We start from the raw sequence: 21,273 nt of genomic DNA on the forward strand, positions 1-21,273 counted from the left end.
GGTCTACAGAGTGAGTGCCAGGACAGCCAGAGCTACACAGAGAAACCCTGTCTCGAAAAACCAAAAAAAAAAAAAAAAAGAAAAGAAAAGGAAGTTGGGTGACATTCGCAAGGTACGATTGAGGTAACCGGAATCTTACACAAAACAGAGGAATGCAAACACAAAAGGTCTAAAGGGAACCACCTGGGATAGAATTCATTGATAACAGCTGGGATCAACCAGGGCTCCACCTAAGATTAGAAGCTCCACTAATCTTAGAAGCCAGGGTCAAGGGCTTCGTGTCCTTGCCATAGTTCCTATTTTAGTCTCTTGTATAGTCCACCTTCCCCTTAGGCCATTGTAAATACGTGTGTATGGGTATAACTCTGCTATAGTATCTATTCTGGTTTCTCCTTTGGTCTGAAACTTCCTTCTTCCTTAGTGATGGTAAATTCCTGTGTAAGGGAGTGACTTAGCTTTTACAATCTTGCTGAATTCTAAGCCCATGATCTTGCTCAAGGACATTTCTAGGACTGTTGGAACACTGGTGGAAGGCTTAGGCCATGTCAGAATTCAATTTTAAAAAGCACTTATAATAGGAAAATACTGAAAGAGAGCACGTGGATCCATACACTAGACTGACGTGGGAATGGAACACGGGAATGAAAAGTTACTGTATGGGTAGGGAACGCTAGACTCCAGGAGGAGAGCTTCTTTGAAACTCTTTTGCCTCATGAGTGACTTTTAAGCCTCTCGACTTGTCCAGTTGACTCGACCGGGGCGTAGTACCTATTGTTGCTCTGATGGCCCGGCCCTAGTAGTACTGATACGTAATAGTCTCGAATTCCTTGACACCAGTAGTAGGATCATGTGTTTATTCTCAACAGTGTTTCATAATGCTTGCACAGGCTAAAGGACACAATAAAGCCTATTTACAGTGACTTTTCAGTGGCTTCACATCCCAGAGGAGATGGCTACATTGTTCATGACTAAGTGCTTCCCTTTCTAAGTATTTGCTCATACCAGGGAAGCCTGCATCTTTTAAGCCTATATAGGTTATGTCTTGACCAGTGTTTATGTTTCTTTAGCTCTTATGATTAACTTCATTCACAACTAAGTTAAAAGAGCTTTGAACCTTATGGAATCAATCCTACGTTGAATCATACTCTTAAAATTACTCGAATTTTAGCCCTATTTTAATTCTGATTGAATTTCAGGTTCCTTTCATTGGGTTTTCTACGTGTTAATAACTCCAAACCCATTCTGCTTACTTGCACGTTGCTTACTCCTAATACCTAACCATTGCTAAGTCGCTCATGGAGTCACATCAGTTTAGTGTTTCAGCCAGAAAGCTAAAGAGCAGTTCTTTAGGAACTTTCCACGGGCTCTCAGGCTACTTGATCACTAGTGAAATGAGAAACTAAGACTACAAGAAGGGCCTATAGGTTTTGTGACCACTGATTGGTAGGATACTTGATGAGCGCTGAGCTCTCTTCAAACCGGGGCATATTAAACAAGCACGGGATGGGTGAGCACAGACCTGATTATAACATTTCCCACAGGTACACGGACTCCGGTGCACTGAACCCTTTACTTGATCTCTCTTCCTCCTTTTTTGTGAGCAAATTAAAGCTGAAATTTTAGGTGAAGCCATGATTTTCTTGTACAGTATTTTCCAAACACTTGATCATGGACACCTATAAGAAACCACAATAGTGAATAGTGATAATAGCATTTAATTTGATTCATATCTACTGGTCTAAGAAAAAATGTGTGTGTGTGTGTGTGTGTGTTGGCCTTAGGCTTTGAACTTGGGTCTGTTGGGTTTGGTGGCAAGTCCTTTTACCTACCTATTAAGTTTCACAAGCAAAGGATCTGGTTTTTAAAGGGTCCACTATCAATTTTATATAAAGATGTTAATATTTTGTATATAAACTAAGGTCTAATTGTATAGTTCTGTTGGTTAAGTATATTTAAATATAATGCTCTCAGTTAAATATTTAACGGAAGGCTGTCTATAACTAAACAGTGCTATTCTGTGTACTTCCACTCTGTTTAGCTGTTTATAAGACAGCTTTGCTTTTGTTTTATTTGTAATGTAGTTATTTTTGTTTGCCAAGTATCTTGAATCTGCATGTGTCTGCCTTCTGAGAAGGTTCTGACTTTATAAGCTTGAAGTTAAACAAACTCTAGATTGAAATATGTCTGTTTGTATTATGTAGTCAAAGGTACACTTGGCAAGTGTGTTTGTGTTGTGTGTACTCTAAAGGTTGCATCAAGTGTTTTTCTCAGTCACTGTCCATCTTAATGTTTGAGAACTCTCACTGAGCCTGGAGTTCACCAGTTCAGTTAGACTGGATGGCAAACAAGCCTAGTGGCTCACCTGTCATAGCATCCCAAGCACTGAGATTACAGACACACTCTCTGTACTTTTTATGTGGGTGCTGGGGATCTGAAGTCAGGACCTGATGTTTGCCTGGCAATCATTTTTACCATCTGAACCATCTCGCAGATCTGCATTTAAAGAGCCTTTTGTTTATCTATTGTGGCTTCCAGTCTAGTGACTTTATGGGATTCCTGAGTGTGCCAATGAGTGGGCTTGAGTCTTGTGCCTTGTCTTGGACTCTTTTCCTTCTGTTCACTTTGTCCAGTTCTGATGTCTTTGTTTTTTTGTTTTATTATTTAATAAAAGAAGAAAACTACTCTAGAGAACATTATTTGAATGTGTTGGTGAAATTTGAGGGGGTATTTGTTCTCTTTTGGTTCACTTCATTCATTCAGTGGTTTGAACATTGGATTGGAAACTCTTTGAGTTGTGGCTTTGGATTTCCAGCTCCGTTTTCTTAGTGAAGCTTAAGTTGTGGTGTGCCTGCTGTGCTGTGCTGTGCTACATGCAGTGTGCTGTGCTGTGCTGTGCTGTGCTGTGCTGTGCTGTGCTGTGCTGTGCTGTGCTGTGCTGCAGTGGGATGCAGTGCCAGCTCCCAAGCTTCCTCAGTGGTGCTTTTCTCACCTGCTGCATACCAGCTTTATATTCCTCAGTAAGGTGTTGCTTACATGGGAGCTTTGATTTGCAGTTTAATGTCTTTAACGTCATCTAATTTCCCTACCCCAAATTAAACCAAACAATTTTGTTTTCAGGTTACTGACTGCTTAAGATCTGTACAAACTTGGAGGTTCAGGAGTGTTAGGATGGTGAAGACATTAGATAACTGTGTTGTGTGGACTAACTATAGAAATGTTTATTATCTGAACAAGTTTGTTTACCATTTAAAATATGTTTTAATTAAGAGCTTAAACTGTAGTTTAGCATCTCCTTCTTGAAAAACCCCATTGTTGTAAATCCTTTGATTAAAACCAAAGGTTCTTGTGCAGCACACTTCATATTTTTAAATTAGTGTTTTCAAGCATGTTTTCTTAAAGCACTCAAAAGGAAGGCGGCACAAGACAGGACCCTTTAGTTCATTTGTACTTTTTGAATGTGCTAGTGGTGCTAGAGTTTGCTTTTCGACATAGTTCTGGCTCTAAACTACAAACTACAGACATTTCTTTTCTGTAACTGCAGACTTTCAAAGTATGTCTGAAAACAAATAGTGCTTTTGAATAACTGTTTTTCCGGGAGGAGAGGCACAGGGAGGAGGGCTCCACTTTGTAGCTTTTCTGTTCTGCTCTTACTCTCAGTGCTTCATTTTGCTTTTCAAGTCCACAAAAGAAAAATGCTCTTCTATTTTATAGCGTTTAACAGAAACATCTGTGGGAAAGTGAGCAGCTCTGCTGCTTGGAAGGGCCCTCTGCTTCTGTAGACTCCTGTTGCTCTTTTAGATAGGGGAAGAGTTCTGAAAGATTAAACTGACAAACTGGAATTTAGAAAGTCTTGTCTTTGGAGGACTTATGAGCCCTATGGAAGCTGAGCTTTTAAGACAGAGCTGCGTTTACTATGTAGCCTACCTCGACTGATGTGGCTGCAGCTTCACTGTGTAAGACATGAAGCTTACAAGGCCTGTTGCCCCTCAACCCTCTGCTTCAAAGCAGGTGTTGAAAAGTACAAAGTGTAAAGTAAAATGAATGCCAAGAGTGCCAGGTCATTGTGGATGCCAGTCAGGAGCTAGCAAGTGGATTTCAACGCGGATAGAAGTATTTGCTGGAAGCACATACAGCTCTGAAGTGCATGGACCATACCCTGCACTGCTACACACAGGAGAGTGTGTGCACAGGCACAGCCAATATTAAAACCCCAGACATCGAACCTGCACAGCCAAAGAGCGCGCTCTCTCTCTCCCTCCCTCCTTCTCTCTCTCTCTCCCTCTCTCTTTCTCTCTCTCTCTCCCTCTCTCTTTCTCTCTCTCTCTCTCTCTCTCTCACTTTTTAAAGACCTCTCTCTCTCCCTCTCTCCCTCCCTCCCTCCCTCTCTCCCTCCCTCTCTCCCTCTCTCCCTCCCTCTTTTTCTTTCTTTCTTTCTTTCTTTCTTTCTTTCTTTCTTTCTTTCTTTCTTTCTCTCTCTCTCTCTCTCTCTCTCTCTCTCTCACTTTTTAAAGACCTTTCTTTCTTTCTCACTTTTTAAAGATCTTTCTTTCTTCCTTCCTTCCTTCCTTCCTTCCATTGAATATTTTCTTTATTTACATTTCAAATGTTATCCCCTTTCCCAGCACCCCCCAAACCCCTTATCCTATCCTCCCTCCCCCTGCTTCTGTAAGGTGTTCCTCCACCCACCCACTTCTACCTTCCCGCCCTTTGTTCCCCTACACTGGGGCATTTATCGAGCCCTCATAGGACCAAGGACCTCTCCTCCCACTGATACATGACAAGGCCATCCTCTGCAACAAATGCAGCTGGAGCCATGTGTACAACTTTGTTGATGGTTTAGTACCTGGGAGCTCTTAGGAGACTGATTGGTTGATATTGTTGTTCTGCCTGTGGGGTTGCGTCCCCTTCGACTCCTTCTGTCCTTTCTCGAACTCCTCTATTGGGGACCCCATGCTCAGTCCAATGGTTGGCTGCGAGCATGTGTCTCTGTATTTGTAAGGCTCTGGCAGGGCCTCTCAGGAGACAGCCATATCAGGCTCCTTTCAGCCTGTACTTCTTGGCATCCACAATAGTGTCTGGGTTTGGTAATTGTATATGGGATGGTACAGTCTCTGGATGGCGACTAACGAGGTTTCTGAGAGAGATAGGAGCACAGCAGAGCAAGCTCTTTGTCTATCCCTATTGTGACTAGAAGTTGCTCTGTGGAAGCAGATTGCAAGTCCCAACCTAGTATCCAAATGTAACTCAATCAAAACTCTTAGTTATGTGTGTTGAATATGAAATGATTACCAGACATTTTAGAGAATTTGACACAGTCCCCCTATGTTAATGGAGATATCAGGGTCTTCTCTTGGGTTGTTAGTCTTGTTAAAAAAAGAATTTAAGAACAGACTCAAAAGGAAGCTCAAGGACAATTTTATTGGAGTTTAAAATAAAAAAAACTGCAGGGAGCAAGCTGTTAATCTCAGCAGTCTTGGAGGAAGGGCATGTGGCAAATAAAGAGGAAAGGCATGCCTCTGGAGTCAGCTGGCATGGAGTCCAGCAACCACATGGTGGGGAAAGGTGTTTTGGAGAAGGGTGACTCCCAGAGTGTTAGGGAAAGCATGCTTAGAACAGAGGTAGAAAGGGAAAATGACTGTCCTCTCAGTAATTTGGAAAAGTGGGCAGTCTCTGACGCTCCATGGCTGCGGCTCTGTAAGCTTCTGTGCTGGGGGCAAGGATTCTGAGAAGGAAAGGAGATTATCTCATGAAGGGGGAATTAGTCTTCCCATTTCTTTCACGTGGCCCAGCACCTCTGTTCAAATCTGAGAAATCATTTCTAAAGAGCAGGTGGAAAGATCGTAAGAGCCAGAGGTAGTTGGTGACCACAAGTAAGCAGTGTTTTATACACACAGCAGGCCAGTTCCACACACAGTGTAGCCACTATGACATGACATGACAGCATGCACAAGACTTGCATAAACTCAAGCCAGACAAAGTACAGTCAAGGAGAGAGGATGTAGACACTTGAGAATCATCCATTCTTGGCTGAGGTGCTATTGGCAATTGATAGCTAACAGGCAAGGGACAGCATGTGTTCTTCAACAGTATATCTCTGATAGGTCTACTATGTTCTAATAGAAGGCTACACATTGAAGAATATATAGCTGCACAAATTAGACTTGATTTTTTTGAATCTTGTTATTAAAGTTGAGTGGGTAGGGAAGGGGTGAATATGACCAAAGCATATTGTATGAAAATCTTGTGAACTTATTTAAAAGTTTAGTAAGAAACTGAGAAAATAAAATTAAAAGTTTAGAGTAAAATTGTAGTAACAAATCATGATTCTATGTGCTGCTGCTATGGCTGCCCATACTCTGGAGGCATCCACACTCTTAAACTGCTTCTTAGGAGACCGTCTGTGTCTGTCTCCCTCCTTACTGTTCTCTCATTTACTGTTAATCTACTGGCTTTTATTCTCTATGGAGTCACTTTTATTGAATTATGTATAAAATGAAATGGAATCTTGTTATCTTGTATTTCAAGTTAGTGAATGAAACATTACTGTATCAGGATATAAAATGACCATATTTTGTGTGCTCTCAGTTGTACTCTTTAAATTTTATCACCATCCTCCTCTTCCTCCTCCTCCGTGTGTGTCTGGGTGTTTTGTCTGCATGTGTGTCTGTGAACCACTTCCTCTCACTTGTACTCCTAAGGTGTGCCTCTCTTGCTGAAGTCATAATGAGAACAGAAGTGGAAATTGATTATTGATTACCACAGTATGCTGTGCCAGAAAAATAGATAGTAAGTTTGTGACTTTTCACAATGTCAGAGTTTATTGAATAACAATGAATTCACAAGCTATAATACTTTCACTGGCTTCAATTTCCTGAGTAGTCCTAATTTTCCTTGATTGCTGGCTTTTTGCAATTATGGTTCTTTTATCTGAATCTCAGTTACTAATATCTCTCAGATTATACATTCATTACGCTAACACTGTGTGTGTGTGTTAAGGAGTGATTGAATTAGAGGTTAAAGAGACCACAGAGGCGACAGAGCCTTAGCGGTAGGCAGGGAACAGGTAGAGATACAGAGAGAATCAGTGTAGGTGGTTCACTAAGACATGGAGGAGCTGCAGAGTGTGGAGATGGGAGCAGGTGGAGGACGAGCAGACTGAGGTGAAGTGCGGTTGGAGCAGGCTGTGTTGAGTGCTGGGAGAGTGTTGAGTTGAAGCCTCAGACTCTGCCTTAAGTCCCTTGACTGCACCACAGAGTCAGGCAACCATTCAGTGGAACCATTGTGACCACAGTATTAGAAGGCACTCCCTCTCCCTCCACTTTTTAAAATAATGATTACAATGATGTTTATTCTGACTTAAGATCTCAAATTAAATTCTCATTAGTCCTTGTCTTAAAGCTACTGTGTCTGTCTGTTTTTGTTTCTCAGTATTGGAAGAGTTGACCACAATGTTCACCGTTACCTGACAGTTTATCCCAAATCCCTGTATTACTTTATAGAGAGTTTCCGCATCTCATAACAGTAAAGTAGCATTGACAGTTATGGAGTAGCAATGAAATAATTTTATGGTAGTGGGTCACCACAACCCAAGGAAATGTACTAAAGGGTCACGGCATTAGGAAGGTTGAAAACCATTAGTCTAAGGAATACTGGACATTAAAAGCCAAGTGGTGATAATATACCTCATATACTGCTTTTTAAAATTTTTCTTTTAATATATTGTTACTCTGGTTCCCAACATGGTCTCCTTTGCATCTGTTTAGAGTACCCAGAGGTATCTTACCAACAGTCCTTTTGTCCAGCTTGATCTTGTGTAGGCCTGTGTAGGCAAGCATAGCTCTGGTAGTTGGTTCGTGCAACAGCCATTTTATTTCACACCCATCCTCTGGCTCTTACCATCTTTCTGCCCCCTCTTCCACAATGCTCTGAGCTGTGATGACATCCATCCTAGTGGTGGTAAAGATGACCGTAATTTTTTGTTAAGGGATATAGTCCAGTTACTTTGTAGAATATTCCTTAGTTCATAATGTTTTTTGTAACTAGAGTCAGGTTACATAGTTTGGGTAACAGCATTAGAAATGATGAACTTATATCAGGTGGCATATAGTGTCACTCATGTGACAGCTAGTGACCTGATAAAGTTACTGTAATTAATAAATATTTTGTACAAAGATATCTCCAGATGATGTAAGTATCCTGTCACAGCAAACCTATGTCTACTAGTTCCTATCCCCTTAGTAAAATGCTTAGATTCAGAATACATAGTCTAGCTATTAAAACTGTAAATGGAGCTGGAGAGATGGCTCACGGGTTAAGAGCACTGACTACTCTTCTGAAGGTCCTGAGTTCAAATCCCAGCAATCACATCATGGCTCACAACCATCTGTAATGAGATCTGACGGCCTCTTCTGGTGCATCAGAAGATAGCTACAGTGTACTTAGATATAATAATAAATAAATCTTAAAAAAAAAAAATGCCAGGCGGTGGTGGCGCACGCCTTTAATCCCAGCACTCGGGAGGCAGAGGCAGGTGGATTTTTGAGTTCGAGGCCAGCCTGGTCTACAGAGTGAGTTCCAGGACAGCCAGGGCTACACAGAGAAACCCTGTCTCGAAAAACCAAAATAATAATAATAATAATAATAATAATAATAATAATAATAAACAAAACAAAAACAAAAAAAGCCAGGCGTGGTGGCGCACGCCTTTAATCCCAGCACTCGGGAGGCAGAGGCAGGCGGATTTCTGAGTTCGAGGCCAGCCTGGTCCACAAAGTGAGTTCCAGGACAGCAAGAGAGCTATATAGAGAAACCCTGTCTCAAAACAAAACAAAACAAAATAAAACAAAACAAAACAAAAACAGAATACATGAGTAGAAACTTGAGACTCCTTTTTCATTATTATTCCATAGTTTTACAAAATCATATTTTTTTATTTAAAATTTGTATTTAGGACTAGGGAGATGGTTCTGTTGGTATAGCACCACTTACATTGCAAATTTGAGGACACAAGTTCAATCCCCAGAACCTCTGTGGAAAGCCAGTGTGTTAGCTCTTACTAATAACACACGCCTTGGAGAGGTGACTGACAGACAGGGAGATCCCTAGAAACTCTCTGGCCAGCTAGGCTAGCCTTCTTGGCAAAGTTCCAGGCCAGTGAGAGACCCTGGCCCAACAAAAAGTAAGTGTTCTTTTACACACTAAGTTGTTCTCTTACCTCACACTCACACATAATTAGGTGTACAATCTGAACCTGCAGAGTCTATTAAACCTGGTTGGCTTCCATTCAAAAAAAAAATCATAAAATTGTTTGGAAATTAAAAGAGCCCAGAATAGCTTTTTTTTTTCCCCTTAAAAAAAAAAAAAAAAGAAAGAAAAAAGAATGGAGTTAACACTGTTTTTGGCATTCAACTAGACATAATAGTCAGTGGACCAGTATTTGGGAGTTAGAAAAAAGATTTCATATTTCACTTTTCAGAAAATGTACTCAGACAATTCAGTGGTGGGCAAGAATTATAGTGTTGTCACTAAATGACCCTTGGTTAGTTGACTATCCAAATGCAGAAAATGAAATTGGTCCCTAGCTTTACATTTGCAAAAACCAAAAATGAATTAAACCTAAATTAAGAGAGATAAAATTTAAAAGTCTTAGGGAAAAAATAAACACAAAGTAAATCTTCATGGCCATGGATGAGGCACTGGTTTCTCAAATATGGCATGAAAAGCACAAGACGGAAAAGAGCAAATTCAGGTCAACCCAGCTGCGTTAAAGTCAAAGCAGCAGGTACTTCCAGACACAGCACATGCCCTCCTCCAGCAGTCAGGAAGCAGAGGCAGGCGGAGCTGTGTGAGTGTGAAGCCAGCCTAGACTACAGAAGTTCCAGGCATGGCCCTGTCTAAAAAAAAGAAAAAAGAAAAGAAGAGATAAGAGAAAAAAAAGAAAGGAAGGAAGAGAGAGAGAGAGAAAGAAAGAGAGAGAGAACAAACTGAAAGTACAGTCTAAAGGATAAAATACTTAAAAACCAGATATCTGAACATATATACAAATCAGTAAAATTTTAAGATGAGCAAATGATTCAAATAGATAATTTCTGAACAAAGTAAGCCATTCATGAAAAGATGTTCAACGTCATTAGCTATCAGAGAAGTACAAGTCAGAGCCACCACAAGATGCTGTACCCTGCTGCTGGGAATCCAGAAAGATGCCAGTGCTGGCTGTTCTTCAGCGTGCTGACTGCCAACAGATGGAAACTGTTTCTCAGATGATGGAAATGCACTAAAACTGATTAGATATTTGGTAGGACTCTACATGCGCTGGAAACCATTCATTTATATAGTTGGTGAGTTTTTTGATATTTGAGTTATATTTAGTTGTATTCAATGATAAGTTACAAAGGGGCTAAGTTTAGGTTTGTTCTAGTTTTCATTTTTATCAAAAGGTACTTGTAATGATGCTGCTAAGAGTATTTCTTACAGAATATACAAATGTATTAAAGTTCTCCAGGATGAATTCTCAAAGCAGAATTTGAGCTTGAAGAAGGCATATGTGAAGGGCCCCTGTCCTGAGCGCCGTGCTGCCTTGCTGCCCTGTGCTGAGCGCCTTCCTTTCTCACGTGTCCCCTTTACAGAGGCTGAAATACTCTTCAGACCTCCTCTCACTCTGAACTTGGAGAGTTGAGTTTTGATTGTGTATTTGTCCCCTTAGTTTACTGGTTGCTGTGACACAGCACACTGATACAACCAGCATGAGAGTTTGGAAGAATTCATTCTGGGTCACATTGCAAGGGTGTATGTCATGGTGGGGAGGTCGAGGCAGCAAGGGCTTAAAGTAGCTGGCCACCTGACATCCACGGTCAGGAGTGAGAGTGGTAAGCGCGTGCTGCTGCTGCTGCTGCTGCTGCTCATGTTCCTTCTCTCCACTTATGCAGTTCATCTCAGCCAGAAGGTCGAATTCTCCCCCACACGCATGCCCAGATACCCCTGGCCAGGTGGTTCCAGGTGCTGTGTAGGTGACCATTCACATTGCTGTCACTTCCTCCTCTCGCACATTTGCTCAGCATTCCAGTTCTTGTATCAGTTTCCCTGCTTAAGTTTATTTGCCATCTATACACCAGAATTCCTTAAAAACTATAAGAAAAAACTTTCATGTTTATGTAATAGGGCTGTAACAATAAATTATAAAGTTATGCAGATAGATTGTTGAATAGAAGTACACCTGCAGCAGGGTTCATCTCCTGTGAGTGAACGAGCGGTCAAGCAACTCCCTACAGAGTTTTCCTTGATTTAAATATCATGGAGTTGGCAACACGTTTGCGTCATTGGTGACCAAATGCTCATCTTAAAAGAATTTGCAAGACTTGTGTTTTTGTTTGTTTTGTTTGTTTTGTTCTTGTCTGTTTGCTTGCTTGTTTTCGAGCCAGGGTTTCTCTGTGTAGCCCTGGCTGTCCTGGAACTCACTCTGTAGACCAGACTGGCCTTGAACTCAGAAATCCGCCTGCCTCTGCCTCCCAAGTGCTGGGATTAAAGGAGTGCGCCACCACTGCCCAGCAAGATTTGTATTTTAATTTTATGAAATTAAGCTGTGATATAACTTTGAAAAAGGAGAAGTACAAGATCTTGTACCTCAGTAAGCTGGCAGCTTTCCTTGTCTGTCATGGCAACCATCTTCATATCAAAATCGCTTGTTCTGGGTGTCTCCAAGTCCTCCCCAGGCCTTTGTGCCTGTTACTTTAGGGCTGTAGATTTGTCTGTCGTAATGTTTATAAGTTGATTATCAAAGGGTTGTTGTAAGAATTTCAGTTACATTTTTCTTCCTATTAACTAAATCATAATTTTTAATGTTTTAAGTAACTTGTAGGATTTTTTTATGTTTAAATTTCTTTTAATGTTAACTGTGTGGGATGCACTAAGAAGAAATTTCTCCGCCTTAAGTCGTAAGCCACAGGCCATGCAGCCAAGCAACAGAATGACTCTACATCTATGGTGATGGTCAGGGCTTCCTCTGGAGTTCATGCACCATGCCCTCTTCTGGGGTAATTTCCATTTTCTTCCTTAAAATATGATAGGAATAAGACCCAAAGCTCCATCTTTTACATTTAAATGCACCTGATGAGTTAGACACTGGACATTGGATTGGAGTTTGAGGAGGAAAAGGAGAGATGTAGGCACAAGGATTATGTATTTGGACTGATATTTCCACTTTGATTCTGTAATATCTTAGTTTAACAACACAGGTTGAAAGGAAAAGTATTGGCTCAGGACCTTCAAGACCAAGTTCTTAGTCTAGAGGGACAAAGGGTTGGGAATAAGAAACAAAGATGGGAGAAGGGGAAAGGAACAAGGAGAGTGAGGGAGGGGTATTTATCTTGGGAAGGAGCAGGACAAAGGACTGCCTCTAGGTAGAGAGGAGACAGATGTGGCACATGGGAAAATGGCAGTTTATAAAGGTACAGGAGGAAGCCTGTGTTAGGATGAGGTGTTTAATTGTAATTGGGCATCTTAACTATGTGAACCAAGGAGGGGCTTTGGATTGCTGGACTTCAGTACTTAGATAGCTGGACCTTGGTAGTCAGCCCCAGGAGGAAGAAGTGGCCAAATAAGGCTTTGGGGTATAGCTTTAGGAATGTAATCTAATGAGTTTAGCAAGCCTAACGGAAGGGAGGGAAGGGGAGAAGAGCAAGGCCTGCCAGAGCCATGTTCACGCTGACCAGAGTCCTTCACAGGTTCCTTTTACTGTTTTAAAGGCAGTGTGGCAATTACTGAGTGCTTATTAATTAATTCACTGATAATGAATTGCTAAGTAGCTTGATGATTCTTTTTTTAAATAGTGAGGGTTTTTTTTTAAAATGTATAATTCCATCTTTCCTCTGTTTCTGTTAAAATATATCCTAGAAGATAAGTGTTCTTTCTAAATGTTGGAGGTTTTAGATCATCCTTAGCTTTTCTGAGTGGGCAGAATTCTGTTCATATTCTAAGTCTGAATTGTAATTAGGATTTGTAAATGATTTGCTTATCTGTATATGTATGCAGTGCTCTGTGTGTGTGAATACTTATGAGGAAAGGGCATTGGATCCCCTGGAACTGGAGCTACAGACAGTCATGAGCTACTGTGCAGATTCTGGGGACCAAGCCCTGGTCTTGTGCAAGAGCAGCAAGTACTTCTAACAGCTGAGCTCAACTGAAGATTTAAAAGGGAAAAGATAGGCTGTTTCCAAAATAGAAAGCTAAATTTTGTCTTTTTTTTTTTTAAATGTTAGTAGCTTAATAATATACCTTCTTAGATAAGTATATAAAATTACTTCCAGCCGGGCGTGGTGGAGTACGCCTTTAGTCCCAGCACTCGGGAGGCAGAGGCAGGCAGATTTCTGATTTCGAGGCCAGCCTGGTCTACAGAGTGAGTTCCAGGACAGCCAGGGCTACACAGAGAAACCCTGTCTCGAATCCCCTCCCCTCCCCCAAAAAAATTTTACTTCCAAGAGAATTAACTAGTTTAAAGAATTTGAAGGTTTGGAGAAATGTGAGAAGCAGCCTATTAGCTCTCATGAGTGAAGTCAAAAGGTGTGAAGAAACAGCCCTGCAGTGGGGGTGAACACCTTTAATCCCAGTACTCAAGAGACAGGCAAGTGCATCCCTGAGTTTGAGGATAACCCGATATTCAGAGCTAGTTCCAGGACATCCAGGGCTACAGAGAGAATTCCTGTTTCGAACCCTACCCTCCTACCACCCCCCATCCCCCACCCCCGCCCCCAAGCATGTGAAGAAAGGTTCACAGAAGTCTGATAGACACAGGCAGATGTGCCAAGTGTTACAGTGACGTTTTAACAGTCAGGGTGTGATAGTGGCACTATTAAACAGATTTTTATTTCAGTAAATTAATATATTGATCATGTTAATTCTCATTATAATCTGGTGGGTTTGTGATAAAATTAGTACCATATTATTTGTAATATTAAAGATCCATAATGGGTTGGTAAACACTTGCTTAGCATGTCTGAGACCCTGGCTTCAGTCCTTAGCACCACCAAAACAGAAAGTAAAACAGATCTCACAGGCTTCTGGGATGCCAATACTACTGCAGAGGAGATGGCTCCAGGAGCCATTACCACCACCACCTCTTAGGATTAATGGCTGTTCCAAGCTGTTTCTAATAAAACGATTAAGGCCTTCTGTGACAGAGCAGAATTCCGATCATGACATTCTTGTTGGAACATATTCCTATGACATCTAAGCTGCCAGCTTTCCTTAGGTCCAGTGACAACCATCTTTCATATCAATATTCCTTATTCTTTGTACTCTTCAGGTGCCATCAAGGAAAGGCCTTTATGCCTTGCTGGTTTAGGGCAGTAGATTTTTGTTCATAAGCACTGATGTATCTACGGCAACCACTGCAAGATGTTTATAAAAGGATTTTTTTTTTTTTTTTTTTTAAATTTAGGGCTGGGGAGATGACTCAGCAGTTAAGAGCACTGACTGCTCTTCCAGAGGTTCTGAGTTCAATTCCCAGCAACCACACGGTGGCTCACAGCCATCTGTAGTGGGATCTGATGCCCTCTTCTGATATGTTTGAAGACAGCTACAGTGTACTCACATAAAACTAACAAGCAAATAAATCTTAAGAAAAAAATTAAGACACATTCTTCCCCTTTTAGTAAATAAATTTAGTTTTAGTGTTTGAAATATCTTACATAGGATTTTTGTTGTTGTTTAAATTTAAATTGGTTTCAGTATTAGCAATATAGGAAGTACTAAGATAAGTTTGGGGCTGGAAAGATGAGTCAGTGGTTAAAAGTACTTGTTGCTCTTACAGGATCCCCGTTTGGTTCCCAGCACCCACACGGTGGCTCACAGCCATCCATAACTCCAGACCCTGGGGACTTGACATCCTCCTCTGACTTCTGCAGGCACACAGGTGGTGCATGTACATTGAGGTAGAACATTTGAACACATTAAATAAGTACATTTTTTAAGAAACTAAATAATTGTGCCTTTCTTGAGGATGATCATAAACTGCCACAGGCCACAAAGCCTGACAGACAGAGTGATGCTCAGTTCCAGACATGTAGGCAGGTCTGGAGTCTGAGTCTGAGGTTGGGTGGGCTCCCTTCCTCTCTGTGTGTTGGGCAGACAGACAATACGTGGGCACATTCTCTGTTTCTGCCATCTGATTGATCTACAGTGAATTGTCCTGAGTTTGATGCTGCTTTAGAGCAACAGCTTCTGAGGCAGATGAAGCTTGAAATGTTTGTGGCTTAGTTACAAATCCCATGTCTGACCTTATATGGTAGGTCATAGCTACACTTACATTGTATGAGATGTTCTGGGTCTGGTTTTGGTGCATAAAAAGCATAGTGAGTTTCATTCACACATCGGCTTGGGTTTCTTTCCCAGGTCTCTTTACAAGTATACAGGTATTCCAAACTCCACTCTCTGAAACCCTCGAATACGAAGCATTTTTGTTTGGTTGGATTGTGGTTTTTGGGAAGAGTCTTGCTGTGTATCCCAGACTGGCTTAGAATTCTCTATGTAGCCAGGGTGGCTTTTAGCTTATGATCCTCCAGCCTCTCACTCCCCAAGTACTAGGATCACAAGTGTACTCCACCCCACTCAGTTCATCCTGAGTTTTTTGAGTCAGAGACTCATACTACCTGCACTGGTCTTTCAGAAACTACCAATTTCTGTTCTTTGCCTTCATTCTCTCCTGTGCTGCTATCTTTAACCAGTTCCTCACTGGTAGACTTTTGGGGTGTGTGGTCTCCAGACACTGTTGTGAGCCCATGCACACAAGCATTTTTGTGGATGTTGCCCTGACTAAGAGCAGGACTTAAATACTTAAGAAAACCCTGGTGCTTAAGGTTCGTGTAGACCAGTTTTCACTTGGGATTTCTGTAGAAGGATTCCACAATGTTTGGGGACTTGTAGTCTCAGAGAACCCTACTTGTGCTGAGCAGAACTGAGTCATAGGCATAGCCCCTTCAGGGAAGGCAGGGGCACAGGTGTTCTTCTAGGTTGTTCTGTGCCTTGATACAGCCCATGAACTCTTGGACTGTATATGGACGCTGAGAAAGCTCAACAGCAGCAGCCATAGAACTCTGTGCTGTGTTTTCTATGGAAGCTGTGAGAATCTGCCCTTTGCCCTCCACAAAAGCCAGACTTCTTTCTGCCTGTTAAATTGGCTGTAAGTTTCCATACTGAGCCAAAGCCACAGGTACATTGTATAAGATAACTAGAGAGTTACTGGAGACTTATGTGGACTCTAGGAATATTCTGGAGCATCGTAGATGCCACTGCATTTCAGAAAATCAGAAAGGCAGAGTATGGTAGAGTGGTTTTCAGTTGAATGCAATTCTTTGTTTTGGCTAGTGTATTGGGGAATGCTTATTGCTGTTGTGGGAAATATAAAAAAGAAAAAGAACCGGCTCGTTCCCATGCTTTTACCAGCAACTCTCTGCCCCAGTGGCCTGGCCAGCCCCATGCACTAGTGGGCAATGACTGACCTGTTCTTATCTCCAGGAGACACTCTGGCCTTGAGTTCCAGAAATGTCTCTACCCAGTTTGCTAAGTTCCCACTGGCGGGTCACTACTACGCCAACCCTGTGCTTCAAATCCCCGTGGACTTTGTGGTGCACCTCAGGCAAAACCCACGATTTGCCACCATCATATCTTTCTCTCTTGAACTGGGACGAGCCACTTTGTGAAGGAAAACACAACACAAACTTGGTTCAGAAACAGCAGTAACCCAGTCGTTGGGGGCAGCAGCTAAAATCCTAATCTTTTTTTGTTTATTTGTTTTTCAAGACAGGGTTTCTCTGTGTAGCCCTGGCTGTCCTGGAACTCACTCTGTAGACCAGGCTGGCCTCAAACTCAGAAATCCGCCTGCCTCTACCTCCTGAGTGCTGGGATATAAAGGCGTGTGCCACCACGCCTGGCTTCCCTAATAATCCTGATTTTGAAAGCCTCATTAAATCTAGCTATATCTTGTCCTTACGCTATTCCCCTTCAAAAAAAAAAAAAAAAAAAAAAAGACCTAACTCTCTTCTACTTCCTCTCTTCCTCTGTCCAACCTGGACGCCCCTCCTACTTGCCCAGAGATTGGCTCCTTTATTCATTAGGGGATTGATCCACAAGAAGACATCTGAGTATGTGACTCACTTCTTGTCTGCAGCTTCTCCCAGGAGAGTGGAATTAGCATCAAAATACAAACCGCACCAGACCCATCCACAACATATTGCCTCTCACTAAAATCCTTCTGTTAGTTCTTATGAACGTGCCCTTGAGCACACTGCATGACAGGACCTCCTAGTCCATCATGTTTCAGATCACACAGTTCAACATTGCACGTGTGTCTGGTCTTTGACACTTATTTGTTTCTTTGCAGAGGATGAAGGACGCAGTAAGGAACTTGACCGACTAAGGGTGTTTCACAGACGATCTGCCATGCCTTACGGTGTTTATAAGAATCACCAAGAAGACCCAAGTGAGGAGGCTGGTGTGCTGGAGTATGCAAACCTCGTAGGACAGAAGTGCTCGGAGAGGATGCTGCTGTTCAGACACTGAAGGCCTGCGCCTCAGCCCAGCACCAGTCTGGCATCTCTTGCCACAGTCCCACCTGCGTCTCGGCTCCTGCAGCCATTCACCAAGTACATTCGTAGAGCTTTTTAAAAATATTTTGTGGAATTGTATTTATGAGAATCTTGTGGTTAATATAAAGATTTTAAAATATTCTATGACCTAGCCCTTTAATTGGGACTTGTCCTTTGCAGCTTGCTTCTGGAGCCAAGTGTGCTTAATGTCTCCAGTGAATATTTAGGGAAGAAAAATGCAGAACTCAATATAGGTCATTTTGTCACAGTTACTGTTCTGTCCTGGAGAAATTCTGACACAGAGACTATTCTTTTAGACCAGTGGTTCTTCACCCGTGGGTTCACCACACTCACAGGGGCCGAATGTTAGATAACCTGTGTGAGATCAATTCATAATTGTAGCAAAATTACAGTTATGAAGTAGCAACAAAATAATTTTATGGCTTGGGGTGGGGTCACCACAACGTGAGGAAATGTATTAAAGGATGGCAGTATTAGGAAGGTAGAGAAAGAACCACTGGCTAAGACCCATGCAAGACGTTAGCTTCTGCTGGGAAATTCAGATGGGGTTAAAGGTGAAGAGCACATTCCAGCCCAGGAAATGTGCCTTTCCCACAAACCAAAACCCCGTTACTCTGCTTGATAGTAAGTCTGCCAGTGTGGCAGTGTATACTAGACAACAGGAACAGTAAACATTGCAGATATCAGGGGTTCACTTTGGGTGTCTGTCCAGGACTGTCCTGCCTATGTCTGTTGTCTTGGCATAATTGTTTTCCTTGTCACTAGTGTTCCCTTGTGCCCCAGAGTTATCTCTGTTTGGATGATAAAATATGCAGTGATCTTAGTGGTGTTTGTTCTATTTCTACAAATATAAGAAACAACTTTTTAAAGAAACGTCGTAACTCTTGCTTGATCTGAGGCTTATCCAAAGAAAATAGCTTCCTACTTTCCATTCTCTGGAACTCCGACGCTTTTTTGTGGTTAGTGATAGAAGTGAGTATTAACTAGTCCTGTAGCTATGCACAGCCGTAGTGGAGTTGGTGGGCCTATAGCCTCTGCATTCCTCTTCTGATTGTGGGTTAGAGAGTAGGCACTGCCATGGTACTTGAGAATGGAGACCAGCCATTCACTTTCATTCTTGTGCTGTTGGGCCTTCTGCTTGTTCACCAAATGCCTGCTGTCAAGGAGGCAGGCAGCCAGCTAGTTAGTGGGCACATCAGGCATGGTGAGGAGAGGCTTCCCTCAAGTGCGCGGGAAGCTGGATGCACAGGTTAGCTCTTTGTTTGAACTTGTTCTCAGCTGGCCCCTTCTGTGCTTCCTGCCTGGCCTTGGACCTGCTGAGAGCACCCTATCCTACAGTGAGGGTAGTGTTGTTACTTTATTTCTTTTCATAAAAATCACTCCAGTGGTAAGCACCTGGGATGCTAAGAAATTAAAAGTCATTTGAAATCCTCCCAGGCATAGAGAAAGGAGCATTATGGAAATCCACAAATCTCTTGTCCACCCCAGATAAAATCGTGCATTCCTTGCTGTGTGGTTGCCCTCGGTGAATGTGTGTGAGATTGAAGATTGCAGAAGATGTGATAGGTAGTCTCAGTATTATTAAGTAGAATGGGATCAGCATATATGACCTTGGCATTGGGTAGCCAGGCAAACTGCATCCCCCTTTCCTGGTAGGTGGTATATCCATGCTACCAGAGGGTTTTTTTTTGGGGGGGGGGAGGGGTGGAGGGTCAGCCCAACATCTTACCCTAGCTCTGAGTTTCTCCTGCAGAGAATAGAGCAAAATGGCTCACTGTCCCTGTTTCTATACTGATGAGCCTACCCTAGGGTGGCCCTAGTGAGGCTTCAGAGCGTCTTGGGCATGAAAACTCTCTCTTCAGCTCAGTTGCTTTGTACTCATTCTTTCCTCCTCTCTCCCTCTATCCTCTCCCCAATATAGTTTTTTCAACTAGTATGAAACCTTAGGGGTCTAGGTGTTGTCAAAGATGTGTCCTTGGGTGGGTCTGAGGAGATAGCCCAGTTAGTACAGTGCCTGAGTTCAATTCTCTAGAGCCCATGTAAAATGTTGGGTCTGGTAGTGTGTGTTTGAAATGCAGGCACTGGGGATTCAGTCGAGGAGTACCTCTCGGGCCCACTGGCCACTGGCCTAGCCACTGGGCATCGAGCCACTGAGAGACCCTGTCTAAATGGACTTGGACAGCATTTATGAGAACATTAGGGGCTTGCTAATATTTTGAGCTCTCGAGTGAGTGTCCATCACAGCTAGGATAGGACAGTCAAGAAAGTATCCCAACTTGGCATTTTTGTGAAGTCTCTCTGAGATAGCTGATCCTGTGATTTTCATGTAAATAAAGATGCGTGGGAGCCTTTCAGGGACAGTGTCTGACTTCTCCAGGCAGGAAGACCTGTGTGTTCCATCTCACTAAGAGTGTCCCCTTCTGAGTTCAGGTAGAGTCACACTTTGCTCCATGCCTACAGCATAGGGCTCATTTTGATTCTCAGTGTACCATCTTTATTTAAATTATTTTCAGTTCTCTGAGACTTTTGTTACTTTTATTACAGGTAATCTGAGCACTTTTATATTCTAAGATAGAAATTATATTATCAGATGAATATAGTCACTCAATTAAAATTATTTAGATAAAATTATTGTTTATGTTTTCTTTCAAGCAATCTATCCTATTTTAATCCATTTGCAAATGCCAGTTTTGTGTGGTTTCTTAGCATATCAAAATTATTATGTAGAAGAATGTTTCTAGCTTTCTGAACAGCAAATAGTTGGGTGTGTAAATATTGTATTATTTCAGTGTGAATAAAGGTGAGAGAGAATACGAACATTTAACCAAAGTGATTCTACTGTGGCTGACTTAAGAGAACAGAGGGAGGGGAGTGGGGATCTGACACGTTTGAATTCCGAGTCATTCAGTGTATGTTCCTCTCCTAAGGGAGCCACTGGCTAGAAGGCAAAGTAAGTCCGACTGCATTGGAGATTTTTGTTCTTGTGAAAAAGCCCAAAATAAAAATACTAATAATAAAGCTGTTGTATCGGCCGTGGTCCTTGTCGTTCATTATGTAATAGCAGGTAGGTCCAGCACCATATCTGTCTGTAATCCTAACTGTCAGGATATAGAGACAGGAACGATCAGTCAGTGTCATCTACAGGTACACACATACGCACACATATATCCTTGAATATATTACACCTATAAAAAACATGTAGAAAATGTTGACTATGTAAATTATAAAATTTGATTGTCAATAATCAGCTGTAGACCATTTGGTTATGTCAAAGTATGGATATGGATGACTTCCTCTCTAGAGGATAAAATAAATCTCAATTTAAGCAAAATGTGTAGAATTTCACAAAAATTAGGATGAACTTTTTAATTTTATCCTGAGGGATTTCCAGAGATAGTAAGGCCACAGTATATACTTCACAGTTGTATAGGTGGTACACACTTGCCAGGGTTTTCACAGTTGTATAGGTGGTACACACTTGCCAGGGTTTTCACAGTTGTACAGGTGGTGCACACTTAGCAGGGTTTTCACAGTTGTATAGGTGGTACACACTTACCAGGGTTTTCACACTTGTACAGGTGGTGCACACTCACTAGGGTTTTGCCTTTCCTTGTGATAACGAGGATCGTGGTTAATTGGTGATAAAATGAACCTTATTTTCAAGAGAATTAAGTAT

The 21,273-nt window shown here is 41.9% G+C and overlaps 1 protein-coding gene across 6 annotated transcripts in view; it reads left to right on the plus strand.

The window, feature by feature from the left end:
* The window catches only part of Ate1 (arginyltransferase 1), a 124,916-nt gene extending 104,287 nt beyond the window's left edge, over positions 1-20,629 (plus strand). For all 6 annotated transcript variants that reach the window (XM_085841263.1, XM_021166981.3, XM_021166982.3 and 3 more), the window contains one exon: positions 17,372-20,629. In XM_085841263.1, the coding sequence (XP_085697389.1) occupies positions 17,372-17,550 (179 nt within the window). In that variant the 3' untranslated portion in view covers positions 17,551-20,629. The remainder of the gene's footprint in view (positions 1-17,371) is intronic.
* The last annotated feature ends 644 nt before the right edge of the window (positions 20,630-21,273 follow it).

This window comes from Mus caroli, unplaced genomic scaffold, assembly GCF_978045245.1.
Source record: "Mus caroli unplaced genomic scaffold, Mus_caroli_1 scaffold_8, whole genome shotgun sequence".
NCBI lineage: Eukaryota > Metazoa > Chordata > Mammalia > Rodentia > Muridae > Mus > Mus caroli.